This window comes from Gadus macrocephalus, chromosome 10, assembly GCF_031168955.1.
Source record: "Gadus macrocephalus chromosome 10, ASM3116895v1".
Taxonomy (NCBI): Eukaryota; Metazoa; Chordata; class Actinopteri; order Gadiformes; family Gadidae; genus Gadus; species Gadus macrocephalus.
Window position 1 is genome coordinate 1,197,601 of NC_082391.1, and position 25,380 is coordinate 1,222,980.

At 44.3% G+C, this 25,380-nt stretch overlaps 1 protein-coding gene across 1 annotated transcript in view; it reads left to right on the forward strand.

Annotated features, from left to right (window-relative positions):
• The first annotated feature begins 1,897 nt into the window (after positions 1-1,897).
• The window catches only part of arap3 (ArfGAP with RhoGAP domain, ankyrin repeat and PH domain 3), a 39,414-nt gene continuing 15,931 nt past the window's right edge, over positions 1,898-25,380 (forward strand). The window contains exons 1-14 of the mRNA XM_060063863.1: positions 1,898-2,246; positions 13,487-13,652; positions 13,843-14,850; positions 14,962-15,002; positions 15,460-15,539; positions 16,502-16,569; positions 17,213-17,464; positions 18,402-18,471; positions 18,629-18,749; positions 20,401-20,585; positions 20,816-20,922; positions 21,088-21,287; positions 24,790-24,875; positions 25,140-25,322. Coding sequence (XP_059919846.1) covers positions 13,579-13,652; positions 13,843-14,850; positions 14,962-15,002; positions 15,460-15,539; positions 16,502-16,569; positions 17,213-17,464; positions 18,402-18,471; positions 18,629-18,749; positions 20,401-20,585; positions 20,816-20,922; positions 21,088-21,287; positions 24,790-24,875; positions 25,140-25,322 — 2,475 coding nt within the window. The 5' untranslated portion in view covers positions 1,898-2,246; positions 13,487-13,578. The remainder of the gene's footprint in view (positions 2,247-13,486; positions 13,653-13,842; positions 14,851-14,961; positions 15,003-15,459; positions 15,540-16,501; positions 16,570-17,212; positions 17,465-18,401; positions 18,472-18,628; positions 18,750-20,400; positions 20,586-20,815; positions 20,923-21,087; positions 21,288-24,789; positions 24,876-25,139; positions 25,323-25,380) is intronic.

Consider the following 25,380-nt stretch of genomic DNA (forward strand, 5'->3'; position numbering starts at 1 on the left):
ACCCATTCATATTTTTCGATCTCATAGGTCCCATGAGCCCTACCGGAAGGGGCGTGACTTCGCCACTCTATAGGCAGAGATACGGACGCAGTAGGGTATTGCAGTAATACGAGTGATTGAAATTGCCATTTAAACCACCGAAGTGGTCCAAGCACAATGCAAACAGCTCATACTTCAATGCCGTGTTCCAATACCCGTACTTCCATGAGTACACTTAAAGTGAGTGCTATCCGTACTCACTTGAGTACGTTAATTTTTCAGATGCGAGTGCTGTTCCAAATCAAGTACTCTGTGGTGCACTAACCGGAAATTACGATCACGACTGCCGCCGCGGCTCCTCCCCCGCAATAAACATCCCGCTTTGAACTCTTTACACCTAGCAGCTATAAAAAGCTATAAAAACTACAAAATGACTCTATTAATGCAGGCTATGTGGAAAATGCGCAGACTTTGGCTCAGCCTGGCTCCGCCTCTTCCGCTACGTAGCTAAAATGGCTGCCGTTGAGTACGGAAAGTGTCCTTCGATCCACACTTCACGATTAGCCCGTTTTGAGTACGGCATCCGGGTCCTTGAAGTATACTTCTTTTCGCCAGATCTGAATTGGAACGTACTACGTACTCAAAATTTGGCTTGTAAGTACGGACAGATACGGGTATTGGAACACGGCGCAAGTCACAATGGGCGCAGCCATCTTGAATTCTGTCTCGGAATTTTGCTCGGTCACCACTGAGTTCAACCGAGATGGCGAGTTCGCCGTCCGAGGGAAAGGGGCGTGTTTGTGCGTGTCGCTAGGCAACGTCCTCGGACCTCCGAGATGGATGGAATTTAAAACGCAGCATATGGTGTGTTCGAGATGCATGTATATCACCCAAACGAGTTGCAAAGTGGGGAATCTCCCAGCTTTCTTTCGACATTTCAACGATGTGTGCAATACAATGGAAAGTGTTGTTTGTTTTCGACCTGGTTTAATTCACATTACTAGGATAACACTTGCATAAACCTCCATGTCCTGCAGTATTGCTTACTGTGAGTAGGTTTTTATGTCTGGTTATTCTAACGTCTGTCTTATGATACAGGCCGTACAGTTTCTTTATTCGTGTGTTGTGGTTGTTTTGTGGTTTATCGGCACATGGAATTGAGAAAGTTTGGAACTATTAGGCTAAGACATTGGTTTTGCTTCACTTTTCCAAATGGGTATGGTTAGGTCATTGTTGTTTGAGAAAACATTAACGTCTTATCCCAGCAATCTAGCCTTATCTGTGGAATCTTTGAAAAGTAAACTTCAAAAAACGTCAATGCATTATTTCCTTATAAAACCATCAATACCTTTTAACCGTGAAAATAGTTCAGGGTAATGTTACAATTTGCCATAAGGATTAATTTGTGTCTTTAATAATAATAATAATAATAATAATACATTTAATTTAGAGGCGCCTTTCAAGACACCCAAGGTCACCTTACAGAGCATATAGTCATCATTCAAAACTATGTAAAACAGACCAGGAATAAAAGGAAAACAGAGGTTAAACATGAAGAAGAAGAATAATTAATAACACTCAAAGACGCCTAAAGTGAAGGGGGGACCTCACTAACCACCACCAATATGTAGCACCCACTTGGTAATACAGGCTAGTCTCATTTATGCTAAGCACATCTTGATTGCAGCGTCAAATACTGACAAATTATAGCCACAATTCGGACTCCCCATTACAATACATACAAAAAAAAAAAATTCTAACTTGAAAAAAATGCAAAATAGCATTTAGCATTAGTTTTGTGGAATATCTGTACCACGTGCACGCGCGCGCGCACACACACGCGCACATTCATCAATCGCTTCTTGTATTATGCTGGCGCTGGTGGTAATCTAGGCACCATAAAGAGCTAAATCTGTCACTTCCTTTAAGTTGAGGGCTTTTGGCTGACAAGGAAGACACAGCCCCTCCGGGTTTGTCACCCCAGGCCCCACCACACTATCCGAGATCGAGCAGTCTTCCACTCCACATCGACCAGACGGCCGTCTCGGATAATTGAATAGCGCCTGTGCCTTTAAGAGTTTGAGAACAGCTTTCTGGAGGACTTCGCTGAGCGTCGTAGCGAAGTTATCGCGGTGTCCACCACCACGCACACCCACAAGTGTCTGTCCACACCAACCCGAACAAACTGAAGGAACACAAGCGGGCTCCTAATTCCGTTAGAACACAAACAGCGAGAGAAGCGCACAGGCAGAGACCCTCTGAATATGGTAAGACTTAACAACTTCTATTTGTTCTAAAATCGTTCATCGCATTCACCAGCCTAGTTGGTGATATCCTGTTTGATATCCTGTTTGATATCCTCTTTCCCTAGATGGGAAGTTGTTGCATTCATCCGAGTGTCAAGCGTAACTTGTGATAAGTCAGATATTATCTGTATTGCGGCTATGCTGTAGCCTACTGCATTGGTTCATTTTTAACGATGTAAGTGATTTTGAAAGGGTGGTTATTATGCAGCGGCAATTTGTGCGCGCATATAAAGCTCCAGTCACTCTTTATACAGTCATGTCCTTAATGAGAAAGCTGCTGAATATCAATGGGAAAACGATGACGGAATGCATGTCCTCCAACGCACCAAGCCAGCCTATTATGTCAAAGATCTGACACCTGCAATAATTAACTATTATTTCGTTCCAACAAAGGAAACATTATCGGTGTCAGACAGCAAATCAAAGTTATATTTATATTGTGTGTTCACGAGTATTTCTTAAATGATGAAGAATAGTTCAAATTGCTCTGTGACCACCATAATAGTTAATATCCAAAAAGTAGTAAGTGATTAGCTTACATATTGACAATACATTTTTTTACGGTTTGTTTTGTATTGGTATTCCAGTATCTACAACACAATGTTCCCTCAAACACAAATTAACTAGAGCAATTGATTATCGCTGTAATCAAGTGAACATACGAATGTTGGCCAAGGGCATAGACAGTGACGAAGGCTGGGATGTACAGTAGCCTACTCCTACATAAAAGCTAGTGTCTAGTAGTAGTCAGCAAATTATCGTCGAAGGACTAAACTTCTCTATTTCAATCCACAAGTTGGTCTGGCTCTGGTATTGCATCATGACTGACACCAGTCATCGATTGCAGAGAACTGTGCTAGAGCGTCACGGTTTGTGTGAAATAAGTGATTGTTATTTGCTGCGCCGCTTGTGTCACTGCGTAGATGACTCAGATCGGACCCACTACCAGTGACTACAGTGCTGACAACCTGTGTCTGACTCTGAACGCATCTTTAAAGGCAGTTGTTGGATATTTATTGGAAGGGTCAAATGGGGTTGAGTCAACATTCGTCAAGCTGTTTCTGAAACTACTTATTTTAAATTAGTTTTTGATGACTAAATTATATTCATTAATCAGGCACTTTTATTTAAAGCTTTGTACAACGATTAATTCATTTATATGAGGCCACTATTGAGCAGGTACGGTCTAGGGGCATCTTGCTCAAAGATGCCTACAGCAAGGCCACTGACGTCGTGGTTTGAACACTAAATGTTTGGCTGGGAGGCAAACATCCTAACAAGACTGTTTTACAATTTTTGTGGCCCTTTCTTGACAATGTTTGTTCAATACAAATCATTTAATCCACAAACATATGAACATATAACAGACTCAAACATAATTCAATACACATTGAATTCATGGACATTGGTTTTAATGGTCATTGGTTTATTCCAACATATCCGTTTGTCCCAAGGAAACATGACATTAAATAAATCCTACTTGGAGCTGTTAATTTTCTCTTGCAGAACTAAAACTCAGCACAAAACGGTCTCTCGATCTCGATCTCTGTCTGTGTCTCTTGCTTGGCTTTGATTGGTTTACCTTCCTTTGGTCCAATCACATGAGGGCAGGGAAAATACTTCAAAGATGGCCTTAACAAAGTTAGAGGCCTACCACAGCCACCCTTACCTCCCCCACAGTCGTCTCAATGTCTTCAAGCAAAAAAGTCGGAGACACATTTGCACGTGTTATTTTATTGAAGTAGAGAGGGAGAAGGGGGGTGTGTGCTTTGCCCATAGGCGCCTGAGGGTAGGAGATAGAGTTCAGTGTTTAGTCCCAATTCATGTACTTTAACCACTGTCCACATGCCTTTTCAATGAGTTCTCGACACACGGTGGGAAAATTCATCTTCATGCAAACCAGCTTCCTCCATTTGATCCCTTACTCAGTTTTATCATGGGTCACCTGTAGCTACAGGTGATGTTTCACAGCCACCCCCATCAGGCTGTTAGGTTGTAAAGTGTGGGTGTTGGTGTGTATTATTGCCTTTTCATGTTCTCACAGTACTCTGCTAACGAGCTGCAGAATGCAAAGCCCTGCAGCGCTAATTATCATGTAGTCGTCATCACTCATCAGCCATTTTACTTTAATTGCTGCTAAACCTTTTCATAAAGAGCAGGAATTCTGATTCTCACGATTCTCACGAAATCAGCTTGCGCTCCCTATCTCATTCTCACTCACAGAGCTGTGGTTCCCCAGAAACAGGAACCACAGATCCAGGCACTTCCTCTCCCAGGGCCGCTCAAGTGTATCCCTATCTCCCCATCTTATCTGCGTGTTTGTGTGCTCCAACGCTAGAGTGTCTTTTTGGGTGACGCTCTGTAAAGGCATATGGACCGCACCACAAGATTACCACTTGAAAACTAAATGTATAGATAACATATGATAAAAATGTGCATATGCGGAACAAGGGATGTCAGACAACGGTGACCCGCAATAGTTATGTAATGCTGAAAAAGATTCCCCAACTTACGCACCTCTGATGTAAGGTTGACGTGGGTTTGTGTGAATTCTCGCCCGTTTGAGTCATGCGTTGGTTATGTTGAACTAAGTTTTGTAAGGAATGGCGTCTCCGAACAAAACCCAGTGGTGATGCCTTGGACTGATCAGTCCCATCCACAATCCTCCTCCATTCTAAGTACTGCTCCTTCTGAGTCCCCCCACCAACACCACCTTATGGCCCAATCCCAATTCACCCCTGGCCCCTACCACTTTGTCCCAACCCTCCGTGTCCGGCTCATGTGTAGGTGTAGAGTGTCCCGACTCTTGTTTGGATAGAGGGGTAGGGCCAAGTGGTCAGGGTACATCGCCCTCCGAACTGAAGGTTTTCTGAGGCCCACTCAAAACTGATTGGTAAAAGAAGTCTCATAGAATGCTTTGTGAATCATCGGCATGATTGACAAAGCATTTATTGTGTATTTTTTCCATTAATACAGATAACGATTATGATAACAATCGTATTATCTTGGTTTGATGCTGCTTCAATGCATTATACATGACAGCTTAAAAAGAATTACAACAAAGTTGTGAACTATTTCCAAGTGTTTATGGCCTCAAATTTCAATGACGATGACTTCTGCTGATGGAGCAGCGTCTTGAAGGGTTGGCCCATTTCAAAGGGGAACATGTCAACCCCTTGTAACTCTGTTCCGAGGGGGCAAGCCGAAAACGAGGAGCACTCGAAAAACAGGGGGAGGGTTAAAAATGAGAAATGGGATTAGGCCTTAGTCCTACTTACGCCACCACCTCCACCAAATCCACCTCCTCAAGTCCTGCTCCTTCCGCTGTTGATTCCACCTTCTCCCCACCTCCTCAAGACCCTATTTCCTCAAAAGCCCCCCTGGCTTTGAGGACCTGCTTCCAATAGATTCGGGTGCGGCCGCCTGGTGCTGCTGTAGCAGCAATATTTTTTTTGTGACCAAACGGCAGGAAACCCTGTAACAAAAGAAGGGCCGTCCGCCTAAACAGTGCTTTGTCAAACTGACACACGCGCACAAGATGTGAATCTGTCCATCCCAGAATAAGCTACAGCTGCTAAGTCAGTTTCCTCTGGAGGGTCTTTTGGGGGTAAGGGTCCCTTAGGTTAACGTGCCAAGAAAACCTTCCAAAGATTTATGTTGAGGAACCCACGGCCTATCGGAACACTGCGGCTGTATCGTTGTTTGGTGAACTGAGTCGGAAAGAACCGACAGGAACTGCTTTTGACCGCAGTTAGGGATGCGATCTTCACAATGGTTGAAGAGCTGTAGTGTAGTTAACAAGTCAGTGGCGTAGGGGTGAAAACAAATCCATTGGAAGATGCTTGTCCATTGTTCAAACTACTTGTCAATCAAGGGTTACGTGACGCTCCCTATTTAATATCATGATCCTACGTGTCAAGGAAGCCCTTTATCTTAAACCCACTGGGTTTTGGGTAAGGTAGAAACTGTTGTCCAGCTGTGAGTTAGCATCCATGGGGACGATCTGCGTCTTAGAGAGCTAGGATCATTTTCTTAACTTATATCCTCTGATGTACATCTCTTTCTCACATGCACATATACTTGAATTCACAAACACGCACGCACGCACGCAGTAAATTGTGTTTGCGACTATTGTTTGTATGCAAAATGTCAGAAAGTAAACATATTGAAATTGTATATATTTTTTTGCTAATACGATGGAGGTCAATCAGTGGTGGAAACGGAGTGGCAGCTAGCAAAGGAGCTAGCTGGCTAGCCAACACACAGACTGCACTCTGTGGAGCTGGACCCAGAGAAGGAACAATGGCATATTGTGTCTTACAATAGAGCTTCACTGTTATTTATACATTCTCTCTCTCTCTCTCTCTCTCTCTCTCTCTCTCTCTCTCTCTCTCTCTCTCTCTCTCTCTCTCTCTCTCTCTCTCTCTCTCTCTCTCTCTCTCTCTCTCTCTCTCTCTCTCTCTCTCTCTCTCTCTCTCTCTCTCTCTCTCTCTCTCTCTCTCTCTCTCTCTCCCTCCCCCCCATTGAGTAAGAAAGCACCACCCCCACCTTTCCTCTTCCTCTCTCTGCCGCCCCCCCCATCCACACTCACACATCAGTGGTGGTGGATCGCTTAGGTCTTCCTGTGATTTTTCTGATGCAGTGGGATGGAGCCATGAGGTCATTGGGACCGGACGCACATGCACGAAAGCATGCGCATACAGCCCCATACAATATAAAGAGTTCTGTGTGCGTGGCCTCTTGGATGGAGGGAATGAGTATTGAACATCAGGTGTGGGGTCGGTTGTCTGACTGCGTGGTCCTCGCGTGTTGTCTTACTTTTCAGTTTGGGGTACGTTGTGTTATCGTTTAGTGCAGTGCTGTATCATGTATCGCTTCTGTTTTTATTGCAGGGTCGCTGTTTTGTCTTGTGTTGTTTCATGTCTTCCTCATTGGGATGCTGTCTTGTGTTTGTCATTTTGTTTTGAGCTGGGCTCTCCTTCGATGGACTTATAAGTATGTTTTGTCATATTTTGTATTGGGCCACGATTTCACATTGTTAATAATGTATGTTTTATAGAGAGCTTGCGCACTGCAGCCATAGACTGTGGGAGGACGTCTACAAACGTCAGCAAACGCCTATCACACATCTCAGTGGGTTTTTCACTTCCACTACCATGTTTGTTTTGATCAAACCTTTCAAATGCGAGTGGTATTGTATTTAAACGGCCTGTCATGTGGTTTTATTTAAATAATAACCGTTTCGGGTGGTCCCGTCTGTCTTGTCTGAGGCGTTTGTGACTCGGGATTCCTCGGCCTCTGAGAGGGGCAGGGAGACTGCTTGGCTTGGTAGAGGCACTGCGCAGTGTATTATCAAGGGCTGTGCTTTAATTTGCTGATAATGTTTCATTTTCTAGTTAAATGATAATTCATTCAATTTAATTTATCTCTGTACTTTAAATTATGTACAAGATCAGACAGTATCTGTTAAGATTGTACTTTCTCAATCCCAGATGGGAAATTTGGGTAAAATGTAATAAAAATAACATTATTGTAAGGTATTTGCTAATATATATATAATGTTCACATTGCTCAGTCCTCATAAAAACTTCTCAAGTTGTAATGTGATGAATCATGAAGGATTCAAACCCATTTTCCAAGGTAGGCCTATTCCATGTCGTGGGAGAGGAACTAAAAAGCTAACTGTAGAAAGCTAACCGTAAAAGGATAGGTTTTATTTTGTCACACTAACAAAAAGTAAGTGTGATGAAATGGCTGTTAGTCAACACGGGTTCCCATAAAAAAAGATTATGTGTGGTTGTTGTATTCCAAATGCAACCTCATAAGTCTATGAAGGGCGGACACGGAGACAGACGGATACACCCAAACCATATCTGTGCACGTTGGAGGGATGCCCTGTGCTGCAGTCAAATGAAGAAGAGGATGTGTGAATCACGTTCCCTTCTGAGCAGAAGCTTCCTCTAAGCAACACCCCCCAACCTCTTCAACCAAACGATGTGTTTTGGGCAAGTGGTACGAGCTGAGAGTGTTGGGTTTAGTCATTGAGCCTTCCGAAAAATGTTTAGGAAGGAGGAAGTAATGGTTAATGAAATTCCCGTCTACTCAAGACTGAAATGACCTCATTTCAACGCTATTTGTGTTAAATCCATTGGGGATACCAACATGGGAATATCATTGAAACCGTTTTATGTATGTGTTATACCTTGTATGTGTTATACCTAAGTGCACATGGGAAGAGAGAAACGTTAGAAATCAAAACGCATCTCAGAAAAAGTTATATTCCATCTTCCACTGTTTTTATCCTCAATGAGGTGCTTCGTACATAGCCTTAGAGCTGTCAGTTAAACGCGTTATTAACGGCGTTAACGCAAACCAATTTTAACGCCATCGAATTTTTTATCGCGCGATTAACGCAAATCTTTTATTAAAAAAATAAATAATAATATTTTTTTTTTTTTTCTTTGGCTCAAAACAAAGAAGCAGTAGGCTGACTGCTATGTTCAAATGACATTTGTTCAAAGCAGTCTAAACGACTGCTTAGATTTTAATTGCACTATAGGCTCTTTTTTTGTATCTTCCTGTTTTGATCAGTATATGCCAATGTTGTTATCAATAAAAAATCATTTGCACAAGGCAAGCCGATGCACTTCACCATGTTGATAAGAGAATTAAAACAAGAAGAATTAATGGGACAAAGAAATCAAGGGATATCTAGCATAGAAAACGAATTTGCGATTAATCGCGATTAATGTGAGTTAACTATGACATTAATGCGATTAATCACTATTAAATATTTTAATCGCTTGACAGCTCTAGTATCGATGCATAGGGACACTCCTTTTCATATTTGATCATTAGCTGTTTCGGGTGCAATGCAGTTGTAGAGACACTTCCTGTCTGAATTGTTTTTTTTATCATTCCAAACAGATACAGTGGGAGGACCATTTTAACCCTTCACTTGCCAAGCCTACGCTTTTACTTTAACACAAGAAAAACAGTGGACACCATCGTCTGCTTTTCCCTCAGGCATTGGTGGGGTCACATGAATATTGTGTGTCTTTTGTCAAGGCGTAGTTCTCCTGACCCTTGACCTTTGAGCAGTTGCTCGCTTGTAATTTCTCTAATGGTGGAACTAAAGAATGTGGTTGGGTCCCTGTGGGTAACTGCCTGAGGTGAACGCTTTGAAACCTCACTAAAGATGTGAAAGTCTATCATTGAGGCTTTGTATGATGGCACTATGTAGACCCACTAGTCACACTCGTATTCACACACGCATTCACATGCGCACAAACGCACTCCTCCTACTATAAGATAGCGTAGGTCGCCCAAGCTACAGGCAGTCCCCCTGGGGTGTGTGTGTGTGTGTGTGTGTGTGTGTGTGTGTGTGTGTGTGTGTGTGTGTGTGTGTGTGTGTGTGTGTGTGTGTGTGTGTGTGTGTGTGTGTGTGTGTGTGTGTGTGTGTGTGTGTGTGTGTGTGGCCTGCTGGGGTATGTGACCTTGTGCTTCAGTGTGAGTTGTTGCTGCTCACATCCTGAAAGTGGGCGGAATGCATGACGTTCAAACGGATACCTCTCCCTAACCGGGGTGTTTGATCTTTGTCTGTGTGTGTGTGATAGCTCTAACTGGACACTCTTTGTTCATGACTTTTTCCTCGGTGAGGTTTGGGGACGAGCTTGACTAATAATGCTGAATCTGATCCCCATCACAATCTTGTCTTAACATGCAGAGCAACCAGACAAGTATAAATAGATTGACTGTCTTAACTGAGCATTTAGAGGCTGAAAAGTGTTTTGACAGTGTCTTGGCAAGATTTGCCTTGAGTAAAGCTACTCTCCAACAATGTGCCTTTGAGCTCCGCAGTGCCCTGCAACTGTTGGGCTTCATGGTTGGCCTGCGATAGAAGGCTTGTTGTGTGGAGAAGCCTCCAGATGTTGGATGACATCAGAAGTATCCACAACCACAGCGTTGATGTCTGATACTCAATGTCTTTCCCCAAAAAAACTCTTAAACCCCTGAGAAGGCAAATCTCTGTTTCTCCGAGCGCATTAGCTGGATACAAAACGTAGACATATCTGCACTGATGTATCTCATTCTGCTTGGCCTCGACCATCCTAAATGAGAGGTATTTTTTTATGAATCCCAGCTGGGAAGGAAATAACAATCAAGCAATAAAGCGATCAAAGAGAGAAACCGTTTAAAAAGCAGTAGAAATGACATACAAATGCCGGATGTATGTTTTGACCCTAGACATAATTGAGGACGACAAACGTCAAGCCCATGTTCAATCTCCATTGCTTGTTTCCCTCATTCAGGGCAGGCCTGAACGAGCAGGGACCATATTTTACTACATCAGTTTTCTACGAGGGCTCTATGACAAACGCCACGGGGCTCGGGGGGAGGTCTTATCGCCGCGTTGCAAGACAGCAGTGCTCTGTTACTCCCATGACCATTGACCACCGCTTTGACTTGTTGTCCGAGGTGCTTTTGCATTGCGCCAACAAATTATGAAACAAGATTTGAAGTCCATCCTACCGATCTCTCACACGCACACATACAAACACGCACACGCACACACACACGCACACACACACACACCACACACTTTTGCCACAGATGTGGGCCTTGCTTGTGCAGACACGGCAGACGAGACGGCCCGATAACTTGGTCCAGTGACGACGGGCTTTTAGTCAGCCAGAATGGGGGTCGCGACCCAGAGGTCGAAGGGCAGGTGATGCATTCTCAGCCTGCCATTCTGCTATCTGGGCTGTCCCCTTCGAGTGCTACGGGCAGCTAGCCGCGGTTTGGCTGCCCTGGTGTCTGATTCACCGTATTAATTATTCATTCAGCATGTGTGTTCCTCTGTCCCTGTGCCATTTAGTCATAGATTGTATATTTTATTATTCTGTCATTTCTGGTGGAATAGTAAAGCGTATCTACAGTGTCTTAAACAGCGATATGAAACATAGATATACATAATATTTAAATACTGAAACAGTGTACATTATCATGTAAGAAAACCACACTTAAAAGAAATGTTCAAGTTGACATAATGTGTGTGTTGATGTGTCTTTGTAGGTTTAACAGGGTTGTGATAACGACATATACAAATATAAGTGCCTCTTTTTTTCAGAATGATTATCTAACATGCTTCTCAGAACTTCTCATTCATATTGTCCTTGTTGTTGTTGTTGATCAAAGCAACACATGTTTTACCATACTGTAGGCGTGTGCTATAAGAACAATAAAACAGCAATTCTCTTTCCTTTAGAACAATCACAGGAAGAATCCGGGAGCCCTCCCATGTTACATTATTTATTTATGTATTTCAGGGGTTAGATCACCCTTGACGTGTATAACATTCAACTGGACTTTCTCTTTTCCGTGTGGATTTAGCTTTAGACTGGTATTATCTAACAAGATTCAGTGTATCGGATTTCAAGTCTACACTTCCTATCAAGTATGCACGCACATCACGCACATCACGCACATATCTAAATATGTTTACATTCACATTCTGTTTGCACACATTACATACATTGTGTTTATATTTATTTTCTACAGCTTATATTTTGTATATAGATTCATTTTTTGTATGTTTTTGTACTAGCATATTCCTAATTTATTTTTAATCTTACAATTAAATCAATTTAATTTGTAGACTTCCTGCGGAGAATGACATCCAAATACCATTTTTGATTGAGTTTAAAGTTGAGCTCATCTGATCTGACCCCACAAGGAACTAACTGTAGGGTCTATTAAACCTCTCTGTGACCTGGAGCAGGGCTGTCTGAGCATCTGGACAGGGACGTAAGGAGAGGCTGATGGATGAGCTGTAGCCATCAGACACGTTCCTAGTAATGGGTTCACTCACGTACACATGCATGCACGCATGCGAGGATAACACATCTTGGTTTTCCCCTGGCAAAAATGAATCACGTTTTGAAACTGGAACGGACAGCTGGAGTAACAACATAAACCATGCAACACTGTCTAGGAGTAAAGACCTTGAATAATCTTTTAGCTTGCCGGATAAACGGCTCACATTAATGATTGACTTTGAACGAATTACTAATCTGACATTTTCTTTCAACTTAATCTTTCCGTTCTAAACCATTTTGTTTGTTTGTTTGTTTGTTTTATGCTGGCATTTTATCTGACCATTTGGCCCCTATTGCCAACCGTCAATAACTCCTTACCAACCCTGAAAGGAGGAATCCTTCTTCTGTCTTCCTCCTCTGGATTCATCTACACTGGACTCTGGGAGAGTTTCCTGGGCCCTTCATAGGCCGTAGGGTTAGAAGATGTTCTTGGACTTTAATTGTGACTGAGGACTCTATAAAAAATGACTTGACTTTGATTACCTCTGAGAGGAAATCACATTTTAGTACAAATATGTTGTTCCGTTTCTCTGCTTCGTGTTGTTGGTTCCCATGGACAAGGCATTCATCATGTCCCATTAAGAAAGGGATTAGAGTCTGCTGTTGTCTTGTGCTCTTTGTTACTAACATTCTTTCCGCAATCTTCAACAAGGCTAAATTACATTAGCAGCTCGCCGACCAGCATGACGACTAAATTATGTGAACCAGTATCTCCCTGGGTGCGCAGCGTTTGATTTACAACTCGTAGTCTCAAGATCTGGTCAGAAAATGGACATTTTACATTGTTGTCGCATTGTAATCAATGATGATCACTGATAATCACTGATTGTTATAATAATCCCTGAGTACTCCCCTCCCGACTGTTTTGCACTCACAATGTATTTTTAAAACTAAGACGTCAACTTTATTTGTATAGGTATTGTATACGTATGGTATTGCATGGTAGTGAATAGTGAAAGGATCTAATCTTTCAATGGCATTTTATCACTATGAAATTAAAATATCGACTCATCATGATACTGAATGAAATGGAACATTTCTGGACCAAAAGATTGATAATGAAAAGATATTAAATTTATCAAAAACATGAGGTTTGAAACATCTGAGAAAGGAAAACTAGTTTGAGTCTGACCGCATTCTTTTCATTTACTTCACTGCACTGGCCCTCAGTTGGATTGGATGGTATTACTTTTTCATAAGCAGGTTGTTATACTTCTCAATATCCCATACGTTTCCCTGTGAATATCGAGGTGATGTATATTTCTGTATGGCCCAGCCCTGCCATGTTGACACTGACGGACTGGTGTTTCCAATCTGTTCCAGATGGAGCGAGGTGGCCTGCTTGGTTGACCTCTTCCAGGTCCCAGTGATGGACATTTCTTCGCCTGCAGACGTCCCGGCCCTTCCCAGAACCCATGTTGGTCGTTATGGCAACGCTGGATGGTAACACTCCAGTTGAGACTCTGCTGGCCACCATCCACCTAGGACGGTAGGTCACGGCGTGAGGCTGAGGTCTGAACCAGGGGGAAGTGGGAACAGAAACAAAGACACCATGGCTCTGAATGATCCTGAATGTAACAAAGATTTAAATTGTGGTCGAATGGAAATGGGACAGTTTTGAAAAACTTTTTATTTCAAAGGAATTAATTATGGGAGTAATTCTGTGTGTTCTTATGCAGATACCTGGGCGCATTCTGTGATGCTGGTCTGCTATTGGCCAGAGACCTCAACCACCTTGACAACGATGCCCTGGTCAGCCTGGGCATAGCTGCCACCGGACACCGGAAACGAATACTGCGATTGCTCAGCTACATTCAGAGGAGCAATGAAAGTTCAATGAAAGAAACCCCCAAAGCCAACCAGACACCAGGGGTGGAGCTCTCCATAGACCGTCGGCAGTCCCATCCAGACACTCACTGGTTGGACCCGGGAAAGCCGCGGCCCTCTCCGCATCCGAGGAGACCCGATACCTTCGAGGCGTTGCGCAACAGCTCGGCGCCCAACCTGGCCGCCATGTTGACCTCCTGCTCCGCGGACTCCCCGAGCGTCGGCGCAGACAAACCGGCCGGCGCCAAACCGGTGCCCAAACCCAGAACGGTGTTTAACCGACGCCGCACGGCCCCCGTACAGTTTCCCTCCCCGGGGCCGGACCCCCCGGCTCAACCCCCCCGACGTCTCTCCCAGGAGTCCATCGGCTCGACCGCGTCGGAGGGTCCGAGCCCCCGCAGCCCCCGCCCCCCCCCTCGGCACAGCCTGGCCCAGGGGGCTCGGCGGTCCAGTTGCAGTTCGCTCCAGTCGGACCCGGGGGGGGCGGTGCCTCCCGTCCCCCCCAGACTGAGCCGTGGGTGTTCCTCCGCCGCGTCGGAGGCGGTCTCCCAGTCCTCGTGTTCCGCCGGACGGACCGACCACAAACACATCACCTCCCCCCCCTCCTCCCTCTTCTTCACTCCCCCCTCCTCCCTCCTCTTCACTCCCCCTAGCCCCGACCGCACACACCGGCTCTCCGGAGCCTCCCCGTCCAGCTCGCCCCGGGGCGACGGGGTGGAGATGGTCTCCAACGAGATCTACTGTGGCACTTTACCTGCCTCTGCCTCCCCTGGTGGTGGGAGGACGCACTGCAGCCAGCAGAACGTTCCCTTACCCCCGCCCAGACAACCGCTGGAGAGACGCACGTCTGACCGGAACAGGTAGGCCCCTGCGTTGTTTGGGTAGACGGAGAGATTTAATCAAGGAACGAGTCCGTGGAATCCATATTGAATGAATGCTAATGCTTTTGTGTTGTTTTTGTCGATTCGCAGCAGCAGCACTTTAAGTAACCGTTCCTCGGGGTCGACCAGGGGTGAGCACATCCTGTTCCTAAAGCACACAACAAAGATAACAACAACAAGGACATCTTGCTTTACCGACACACAAACACACAAGTCTTCCACCACAGCTGGATTCCTGTGACGATTAAGCCATATACTCTATATTCCTGTGAGACCCCATGTTACATTGTCTATGTCAAGATATAAATCAGCCATGATATCATTGTTCAGCTCACCCCCTCTCGGGTGCACGTCTTCCCAAATGGCTGCCCTAGTTGGCAACCTCTTCACATCCATTATAGTCCAAACAATCACCACGGTTCATTACCTCTTTACTCAACCATTAATGGATCATCAAGGCTATAGTCGTTTCCACTGTGGCACCAATAACATACCCCAACTACCAGCCAGTGTCTACACTGGTTAGTAGTTGGATAGGTTCTGGAGGATCAGCCTCCAATCAACAAACAAATATCGCTTCTTCCACAGCTTCGAATGAAGACCTGGACCACGACATCAGCCCATACTGTGAAACCGTCTACCAAAGCAGAAAACCTCATCCGAATGAGGTGAGGTCCCAAAGCTTCTACTCTGTTGTCATGACTATATCATGTTATATTACAAAAAACATAGAGAAATAATCAAATATACAGTAGCTAGCACCAAGTCATCAGACACAGTTGCTGTGGCGCTGAAGTATAAGCGTCCAAGAAGCTTAATCATCAAACGGTCTGCACAATCAACTGCAGCCCAGACGGAGCTCCACACATCCCCTGACCGTCCGGGTCCCTCGGTCCGGCCATCCAAGTCACTCTAAAGGGCACTTCGTCGTCACAAAGATATAACTGGTTGGCAGGACAGGCACAACATAGGAATCTACTCTGGTTTTCTTCAAATAGCAGTCTTTATTTCATTCACAGTAATAAAATGGCATAGATTACTACGTTGACAATCATAAAACACATGTTACCATGTTTAAAACAAAAAAGGCAGTTTGGGTTCAATGGCTCTTGAAAGCCCCCACGTTTATCTCCTCAAGGAGGCATGGAGAAATAACCTTGGGCTTGTGTTTCATTTCTGCTGTTGCTCTTTATAGGCAAGGCAAATTTATTTCTATAGCACTTTTCATACACGAGGCAGACTCAAAGTGCTTCACATAAAAACATCTGCATGCAACAAAATAAAATAATAAAATAAAATAGATAAGTAAAAGTCTTAATCTTATACATGGAGGATGTTGGAAGAAATGCAGAGTGAACAGCATGCCCTAAAGAGTCCAACATCAGTACTTCATTCATGCTGAAGGCATGAATCAGGCTGATTCATGCCTTTTAGATGAGTTTATTAGGTCCAGGTGTGTGTGTGTGTGTGTGTGTGTGTGTGTGTGTGTGTGTGTGTGTGTGTGTACACACTATACTTGGATGTTATATAGTGATGAAGAAGCTCGGTATGGTTCTGTGATCTCCTTCTGTGTGTACGTGTGGGAACATCTTTGAAGCAGTAACATCTTTCATGCTATCTTTGTGACCAGGACCAGAGAACCAAGTCTAATGGGAGGGAGACCAGGAGAGACGCAGACCAAAGCCCGGAGGAAAACAGGTAATATTGTAATGGCATCGGACCTTCGCTATAGCATACTAGCATACTAGCATACTAGCATACCTGGCGGGATTAAACAGGCAAAAATGAACTCATAATTGAATATACCTTCTGTCTAATCTGACTTTCTGTTGTGACGGGAAGTGGGACACAGGTATCTTAGAATGATGAGAAATGAGGCATGGACAAATATGTAAAACATTTGACCACATGGCCAGGGAGCCACAATGCTACCTGGCCATGTTGTTGGTTGGTTCTTGTTCCCTAAACCTTTCTCACATTTAGTTTGGCTCCTGAAGATGTTTTGGCTTCTGAGGAAGTTTGACTTCTGAAGAAGCAGACACACACAGGGGTACCTCTTGGTTTTTTAGGTCGGTACCCAAAAGGTTTGACGGTTCTGTACCGAGCTGTACTGTATTGATTGATCGCTGCAAGGTTGAACATATACACTTTGGCCACATCAATGTACGTTTTTGTATTTTATTTGATGTTTGATGTGTTTTTTTCTATTACTATATATTTTTTATTAGTGTTATGCAGTCAACCCGTGCCTAAGAACTTCACCGCGCCGAATAATCCAATGACAAACACCACTGTGACTTCGACCAGTTCTGACCTGTCTTCGTGGCTCTTCACCGCCCAGGTCTCACAAGCTGTCCTGGCACAAGCGCCTGTCCCAGGCCCTCCACACCACCACCTGCAGCACCGACGCCCAGGGCTACAGCACGGTGGGAGAGCCCCTCCCCCCCGCGGCTCCCTCCCACGCCCGGCCCGGCCTGTACCCCGCCGAGACGGACGAGGACCTGGTCATCTCCCCCTACGCCAGCTTCACCTCCCTGTCCGAGCCCAGCGCGCCCATCATCTGCAGCTGGCTGGACAAGCTCTCTCCTCAAGGGTGCGTGGGCGACACCCGTCAGTTTATGGGTTATTTATGGATGTTATAATGACAAACAGGCAGAGGCGTACCGGAAGGGGGTTGGTTTGAGCCCCAGTGTACGCAATCGACCAATTAGGCAAGATGCCCCCCCTGAAATCACTCTGGGTGAAAGATACATAAGAGATAACTACAAAATTGAATAGATAAAGTAAACACATTTCAATAAAAATAACAACAAATGACTTACTAAAGGGCCCGTAAATAATTAATTTAGATTATATAGGACATCTCATGGCATTATTTGGTAAAATTGCAGAAAAATATATTGGTGCTGTAGCTTATTAAAGGGATTCATTGAAAATTCAAACCAAATAAAGTAGGTCTGGTTGAACAATACCTCATCCATATTGTAAGGCAGCGACAAAGAATGGATTTTTCCGTTAAGAGTAGTCTTTGTCACGCTATATCCGTATCTACGATAGTGGATGTGTTACACAACCCATACATTATGTCAACGTGTTATGAATGTGCATGTCTATTGTTCTGTGTTTGTCGTCCCTCTCTCTCCTCATCAATGTGAAAGGCGACAGAGGTTAGCCTTGGGGCTGAAGTTGCGCCTCCTTCTCCACCCTCCTCCTTACCTCTCCTCTCTCCTGAGGAGCTGTCTCTGCTTCCTCACTCTCCTTTCCTCCTCTTCCTCTGCTCGGTTTGTGCTTTTCCTCTTCCTGCCTTTGTTGTTTGTCAAACACCTTTTCCTGCTTCTGCTTCTGTTTTACCGCCAATTGTGAGCTCGTTGCTAGTTCTGTCTGCTAGCATAACAGGCAACAAACGGTCCAGAATATAGGTTGCATTTACATTACATGAATATACATAACATAATTATAAATGATAAATGTTGTTCGGATGAAAGTATTCTCACATCATAATTTGATAATCTTTATTTATTTATTTTCAGCAATTACGTTTTCCAGAAGCGCTATGTGAAGTTTGACGGCATAAACCTAATGTACTTTGGCAGCGAAAAGGTAAAAAACTTTTTTTTTTTTTGCATTTGTTGAGCACTAATGAAATGTTTTTTTTACGTTTTACAGTTGATCAAATAACTTCCTATCGATCCTCTGCTTTCATCGCATAATCAATGATTTTAATGATCCTCATCTATACATTTATTTTGAATATCAGGATATCTACCCCAAAGGAGTTATCCCATTGGCTGCCATCCAGATGGCCCGTTCTGCAAAAGACAACAAGTTTGAGATAGTGACCAACCACCGAATCTTTGTCTTCCGCGCTGATAATGAAGGTACACTCTCACACACACTCACACACACAGACTCTCAGACTCACAGACACACTCACACATACTCACCGACAATCACACACACACACACACACACAAACACACCCACACAGAAAATGCATACGATGCACATGTGGCAATCATAGGCATGCAGACACGCAAGCACATTGAGCAAAGAGAACAAAAGCTCCCCAACTCAATGTCGTGTGGCCCCAACTCCCCTGCCATTACTGAGACAAAGCCGGCGCAGTAACCCTAGTGATGATGGCAGCTACCTGAGGTCAGTGTCTAGGCTGCGATTAGCACTTCAGGACTAGGGAGGGATCGGGTGACGGTGACATGTATACTTCTATTGTTCCGTTGATTCATAATTTGATTGGGATAGATAGAACACAAAGGAACGAGACGGGAACGCGAGATGGAGGGGCGGCGATTGGATGGAGGGAATTTGAGTAACAATGGAAGACGAGATGAGATGAGATGTGGGGTCAAATGTCGGAGAGAGACTATGTGAGTGGTCTTGATATTCTGTTTTAGAAGTATAGGAGTTAATATCCCTTAATGGCTTAGAAGTGGAGGAGTTAATATCCCTTTTTGACTTAGAAGTGCAGGTGTTAAAATGCTGAACTGGCTGAGATGTTGATGAGTTAATATCCCTTACTGGCTGAGAAATGGAGGAGTCATTATGCTTAACTGGCTGAGAATGGAGGAGTCAAGTTAAAATACAGTTTAAAGTATGTTGCAAGCCTTCCAGGCACATACGGAATTGTATTTTTGCATTGTATTTTTCCATAGTATATATTTGGGAAGGATAATATAAAAAAAAACAAGTGGAAATGTTTGAAGGCTATGGACTCATCGCAGAGGTATTTCCCCTGTACTTCCTCTTTGTATAATTAACTTGGTCGGCTCCAGGGTTCAATTCTTGTTTTACTTCATCCTTAATCTTACATTATTGTTTAAACCAAGGAGGACACAATAAATGCATTATAGACGTACTTAAAAGACTCTGCTTCCACCGCAAAGTCGATTGAGATCGAGGTTCTGCGCTTTGTTTCCTCGGCTCTTGGCTGTAGAACATAACTTGTTTTTCGAAACTTTTTGTAGGTTTATTCGGATCTGTTTGTGCCTCTTTTATGTACAGGAAAGAAAATAAATAAGGTCTGCTAGATGACTCGATGTAACTGTTAATGTTTGCTAGATGACTCCATAGGTAACGGTGAATCATTTTTGCTAAATGACACCATCTATCTGTACATAATCTCTGCTAAATGACTCCTTATGTCACTGTAAACAATGGGTGCTAAATGATACCACCTACCTGGTAATAATGCCTTTTATCTGACCACATGGATCTGTAACTAAGCCTTTTATCTGACCACATGGATCTGTAAATAAGCCTTTTATCTGACCACATGGATCTGTAACTAAGCCTTTTATCTGACCACATGGATCTGTAACTAAGCCTTTTATCTGACCACATGGATCTATAAATAAGCCTTATATCTGACCACATGGATCTGTAAATAAGCCTTTTATCTGACCACATGGATCTGTAAATAAGCCTTTTATCTGACCACATGGATCTGTAAACGATGCCCTCCGAAGGCCTCCCCATGTGAGCCCCCCTCTCTGCGTGTCTCCCGGTCTCTAGTCCTGCGCCTGCGCTGGGTGAGCACCCTCCAGGAGCGCGTGAAGCGGGAGCTGGTGTTCGGCCGGCAGCGCTACCGCCCCGGGGCCCACTGCCAGAAGCACGGCTTCCTGGAGCTGAAGGGAACCAAGGCCAAGGTGTACACCGCCATCGCCACCGAGCACATCTGGCTGTACAAGAGCGAGCAGGTAACCCAGGGTTACCGAGGGCCGGGAAGTGTGTTTGAAATGTCCTGTGATCTGAGGCAGAGGCTAGACTGCTGTGTTGTGTGTGTGTGTGTGTGTGTGTGTGTGTGTGTGTGTGTGTGTGTGTGTGTGTGTGTGTGTGTGTGTGTGTGTGTGTGTGTGTGTGTGTGTGTGTGTGTGTGTGTGTGTGTGTGTGTGTGTGTTAACGTGGGCTGTTACCTCTCTTTGGATAGTGTTTCCAGGACGGGATCGGCATCACTCTGATCGAGGCCCGGGGCGCGACCATCAGGGACGCCAAACACAAAAGCTTTGAGCTCATCACTCCCTACAAAACCTTTGGGTAAGTATCTCCCCACCGTCTCCCTGATGAGGCTGCTCCATCGGGCTGAGGCTGAGGTAGAACCGCCGTCAGAAAACAATACCTGACAAACAGCAGCAGACAGCTTCAGAGTCAAATACCCATTCTATACAACATCCTTCCTCCCCCCCCCCCCCCCCCCTGTAGCTTCACGGCGGACTCGGACCAGGAGAAGCGGGGGTGGATGGAGGCGCTGCAGGAGTCCATTGCAGAGACTCTGTCGGACTACGAGGTGGCGGAGAAGATCTGGTCCAACCGCTCCAACAGGACGTGTGCCGACTGCAAGGCCGTCCATCCCGACTGGGCTTCCATCAACCTCTGTGTGGTCATCTGCAAGAACTGTGCAGGTCTGTGTGTGTGTGTGTGTGTGTGTGCGTGTGTGTGTGTGCGTGTGTGTGTGTGTGTGTGTGTGTGTGTGTGTGTGCGTGTGCGTGTCTGTATGTGTGTGTTTTGGATTTTTCGCTTTGGATTAGAAAATCAGAAGCAATAAAAAATAATTTTCAATGGCAGTAAATACCCTAGTGCTCTGGCACGCGTAAATACTGTGCAAACTGTCCAAAACTATTACAGCTCCAAATGCGCACCTGAGATATCTTAATGTATCTTCAACGCGCCTCCTTGGACAGCATTACTAGAACCAGTGGAATATACACCCCTCGACACCCTGCTATTTACTACCAATGAAGTCGCAAAGGTGACTTGTGACCTCCCTAATAGCAAAGCATGTGGACTAGATGGCGTCACATACTGAAAATGATTACTTTAAAAGTAATCATTGTCAGGTAAAAGTAAAAATGTAGGTATTGTAAAGGCATGTAAAGCTTAGCATAGATAAGAGCAAGAGAACCACATGTAAACAAACCAGAAATGTTGTGAAAGAGTGTGTGAATGTTTAGTTCTGTAAGAGAAGATTTATTGACACGCCAGGTGAAAGATTTATGGACACACCAGTTCTAGGCAATCACTGTGCCAAGTAGTTTACCGTGATACCTGAGTTTGTCTGGGAAACAGTTGTTCAAGGACAAGGGGAAATCTTGTAGAAATGAAAACAGACAGATAAAATAAGTTATGAGGGAAAAAAGAGCCAGTGATATGGAATCAGAGAGGACATTCTTCATAGTACCTCAAACATCGAGCCAACTTTTTTATAGATATTTTTTTAATATTTTTTGAGAAGGTGAGGCCAAGGAGTACAGCCTTCCTGCCAAATAATGATGAAATATGAATAAACGGGTTGAAAATAATAAAAGGGAGTGGTTACCCTTCAGGGGAATACATTGCATCTCTGTAAGATATAATGCGGGTGTGAAGTAGATACCTGTAGAGGCATGACACTGCAGAACACACTGCCCCTGTTCAGGTTGAACTGCATTGTGTGTGTGTGTGTGTGTGTGTGTGTGTGTGTGTGTGTGTGTGTGTGTGTGTGTGTGTGTGTGTGTGTGTGTGTGTGTGTGTGTGTGTGTGTGTGTGTGTGTGTGTGTGTGTGTGTGTGTGTGTGTTGTTATCCCCTTGTGAGGTGTGTTATCTCTCTCTGCTCTGTCAGACAGAACACAAACAACCTGTCCATCTTCCCAGGAGAGTGTTGATTCCCTGTCACAGAAAACTCTCCACCCAGCCTTAACAAAGGAGCAAATAGCAGGTCCCTAACAATAGCGCAAGTAGTAAACCAGGGGTCCACAAAAAGATGGCCCACGGGACAACAATTTTTCGGGCCAGAACATAAAGTGAGCCAAAAGATTTTTTTATTAAACTCTTCACGTTTGTAGGGCAAAGCATGCAGTCTTGTGTGCACGCAAGTAGTTGAATGAATGGACATCATGTTTGAAGGAAGTGGAAAAATTCAGCCATGATTGGCACCCCATGTGCTTCGCTCCATTAAAACAACCGGATTGTACAAAATGATAGGGGGAATTCAGTCTAAGGCCGTTCACTTCATTCACTAGCACTCGGCAGTACACTAAGCCGAGTACAAAACCTTATGAACTGACCTAAAAACCATTAAGATAATTAAATCTCTCTCCTAAACATTGCTCCTGCCACCGTGCTAGGAGATTCATTGGACCTCATTCACTCTTTATTTGGAAACCGCTGGGGTTTCAGACGCGTCTTTTATTTAATTTTATTTATTCAAGTGGATAAGAAATTGGCAAACTAACATCAAACTGAAATCGCACTGCTGACAAACCATATTTATATCACCGGTGGAAAACACAGAGGCCAATGGGATGTTTGTTTAGAGGTGGACGTTTTAGTTCCAGGAGATCCTGCTGAAGCAAGTGAAACAGGAAGGCACTCCCACAAACAAGGTCAATGCTCCAACACAAATAGGCATACAGGCCGACATAGTGAAGTACAGATACACACGTGTGTGTGTGTGTGTGTGTGTGTGTGTGTGTGTGTGTGTGTGTGTGTGTGTGTGTGTGTGTGTGTGTGTGTGTGTGTGTGTGTGTGTGTGTGTGTGTGTGCATTAATGTATTTATGTATATAAAAAAAAATATATATATAGGTGGGAAATGGATATGGATTCAGACACTATTTACAAAAAGTACAACAAAACCCACAGTAGAGGAAGAGATATTTGACTGTAATCCAGTACATCTATTTTATTGTATTTTAGTATATAGCTTGTTGAATGAATGCAATTAAAGTTGTGCATATTTTGCAATTATGCTCAAGCCTACTTAAAAACACTTGAATGACATGGAAGGGTTTTAAGTATCACTTCAAAAGTAAAAATGTTGTGGCCCAGGCCCACGACAAGACAAAACCATTTCTAGGGCTGTGAAGAGGAACTACTTTCATACTGGGTTGAAACGCAATGTTATTGGTTAACAAGGGGGTTGGCTTTAGCTGTAGGCTTAGCTGTTGCCTTTTCATGTGAAATTATGGTGGGTGTGCGTAATTCTTGCATACTCATGTCTATTGGGACATATTTACTTCCTGGCGACAATGTTTTCTCACGATCAAATACTCCTAAAAGTTATGGGCGTGTACACGATGTCTGTCTCAAGAAAATATGTGTTTGCTGTATTGTGTTTGCAGATGCATTGATATAAAACGTATTACCGCTGTATCAGCTGTTCTTTCCCTAATAATTTACCAAGAATGTGTGGCTAGATGAGAGAAGCAAAGTGTGTGCGCAAGCAACATTATGCATGCGCCCTTAAAATAGCATCTGAACAACGCGCCACTGACTTTAAACCAAGTATTTCCTGGTTGGTGGCGCAATTGTTTTCTGAAACTGCAAAATAGCACCAGGGAATGTTTGTGCCAGAACACGCCTCCTCCTTTTGCCGAAACACCCCTTGGGGCGCAAGATCATTCCCTAATTTACCGACGTGTGGCGTTGGAGGGAAAATAACGCTCTGCGCCAGTTGCAAACTAGCAACGACACATGCGTCGGTGTAGAAAGTCAATTGCGCCGGATACAAGATAGGGCCCTATTCATCTTAACCAAGAGATCAATAACATGCTGCAGCAGGGCATGATAGACAATACAAATAGTTTCATAGATATCGGATATCGTTTTTAGCAAATACTCAACAGTGCGGTACCAAAACAACACACGTTATTTTTCAAGTCACGTTTTCAGACGGCAGATAACTACTTAACAAATCTTGAGGAACTATGAACGTTTGACATACTTTTCCATTTCTGAAATTATGTGGGGGGGGGGGCCAAATAATGTTGATGGTGCTCCGCTTGTGGCTGAACCCTGTAGTAAAGTGTGTGTGTGTGTGTGTGTGTGTGTGTGTGTGTGTGTGTGTGTGTGTGTGTGTGTGTGTGTGTGTGTGTGTGTGTGTGTGTGTGTGTGTGTGTGTGTGTGTGTGTGTGTGTGTGTGTGTGCAGGGCAGCACAGGGGACTGGGAACTATGGTGTCCAAGGTGCAGAGCCTCAAGCTGGACACGAGTGTGTGGAGCAACGAGATCGTTCAGGTGAGACTCTGAGGGAATTCTGTCCAAGCTGGTCCTCAATAACTGTCGTCTCATGCTCCGTTCATGGTTCATTCATAGTTGAATGACCGTATAGCCGTGCCAAGTAAATCCTCTTATCTTATTGTTCAAATGAAACGCACTGTTGAAGAAGGCTGGAACGCAAGCATTTGATTTCTGTTGCTGCTGTTCTTTTAGGGAGGTTTTGGGACTTTCGGTATCTCTTATCTTCTCCTCCTCTCCTCTTCCTCCTCCTGTTGGCTGCAGCTCTTCATCATGCTGGGGAACGACCGTGCCAATGAGTTCTGGTCTCCACGTCTCTCCGTCTCTGAGGAGATGGACTCTGACGCCGTGCCTGAGCAGCGCCGCAACTTCATCATCCAGAAGTACCGGGAGGGCCATTACCGCCACCCCCACCCGCGCTTCAGCAGCCAGGACCAGCTGCTCAAGGTGCCTCTCTCCTCCCTCTTCCTCTCCAACTCCCCCTCCTCTGCCTCCTTCTCCTTCT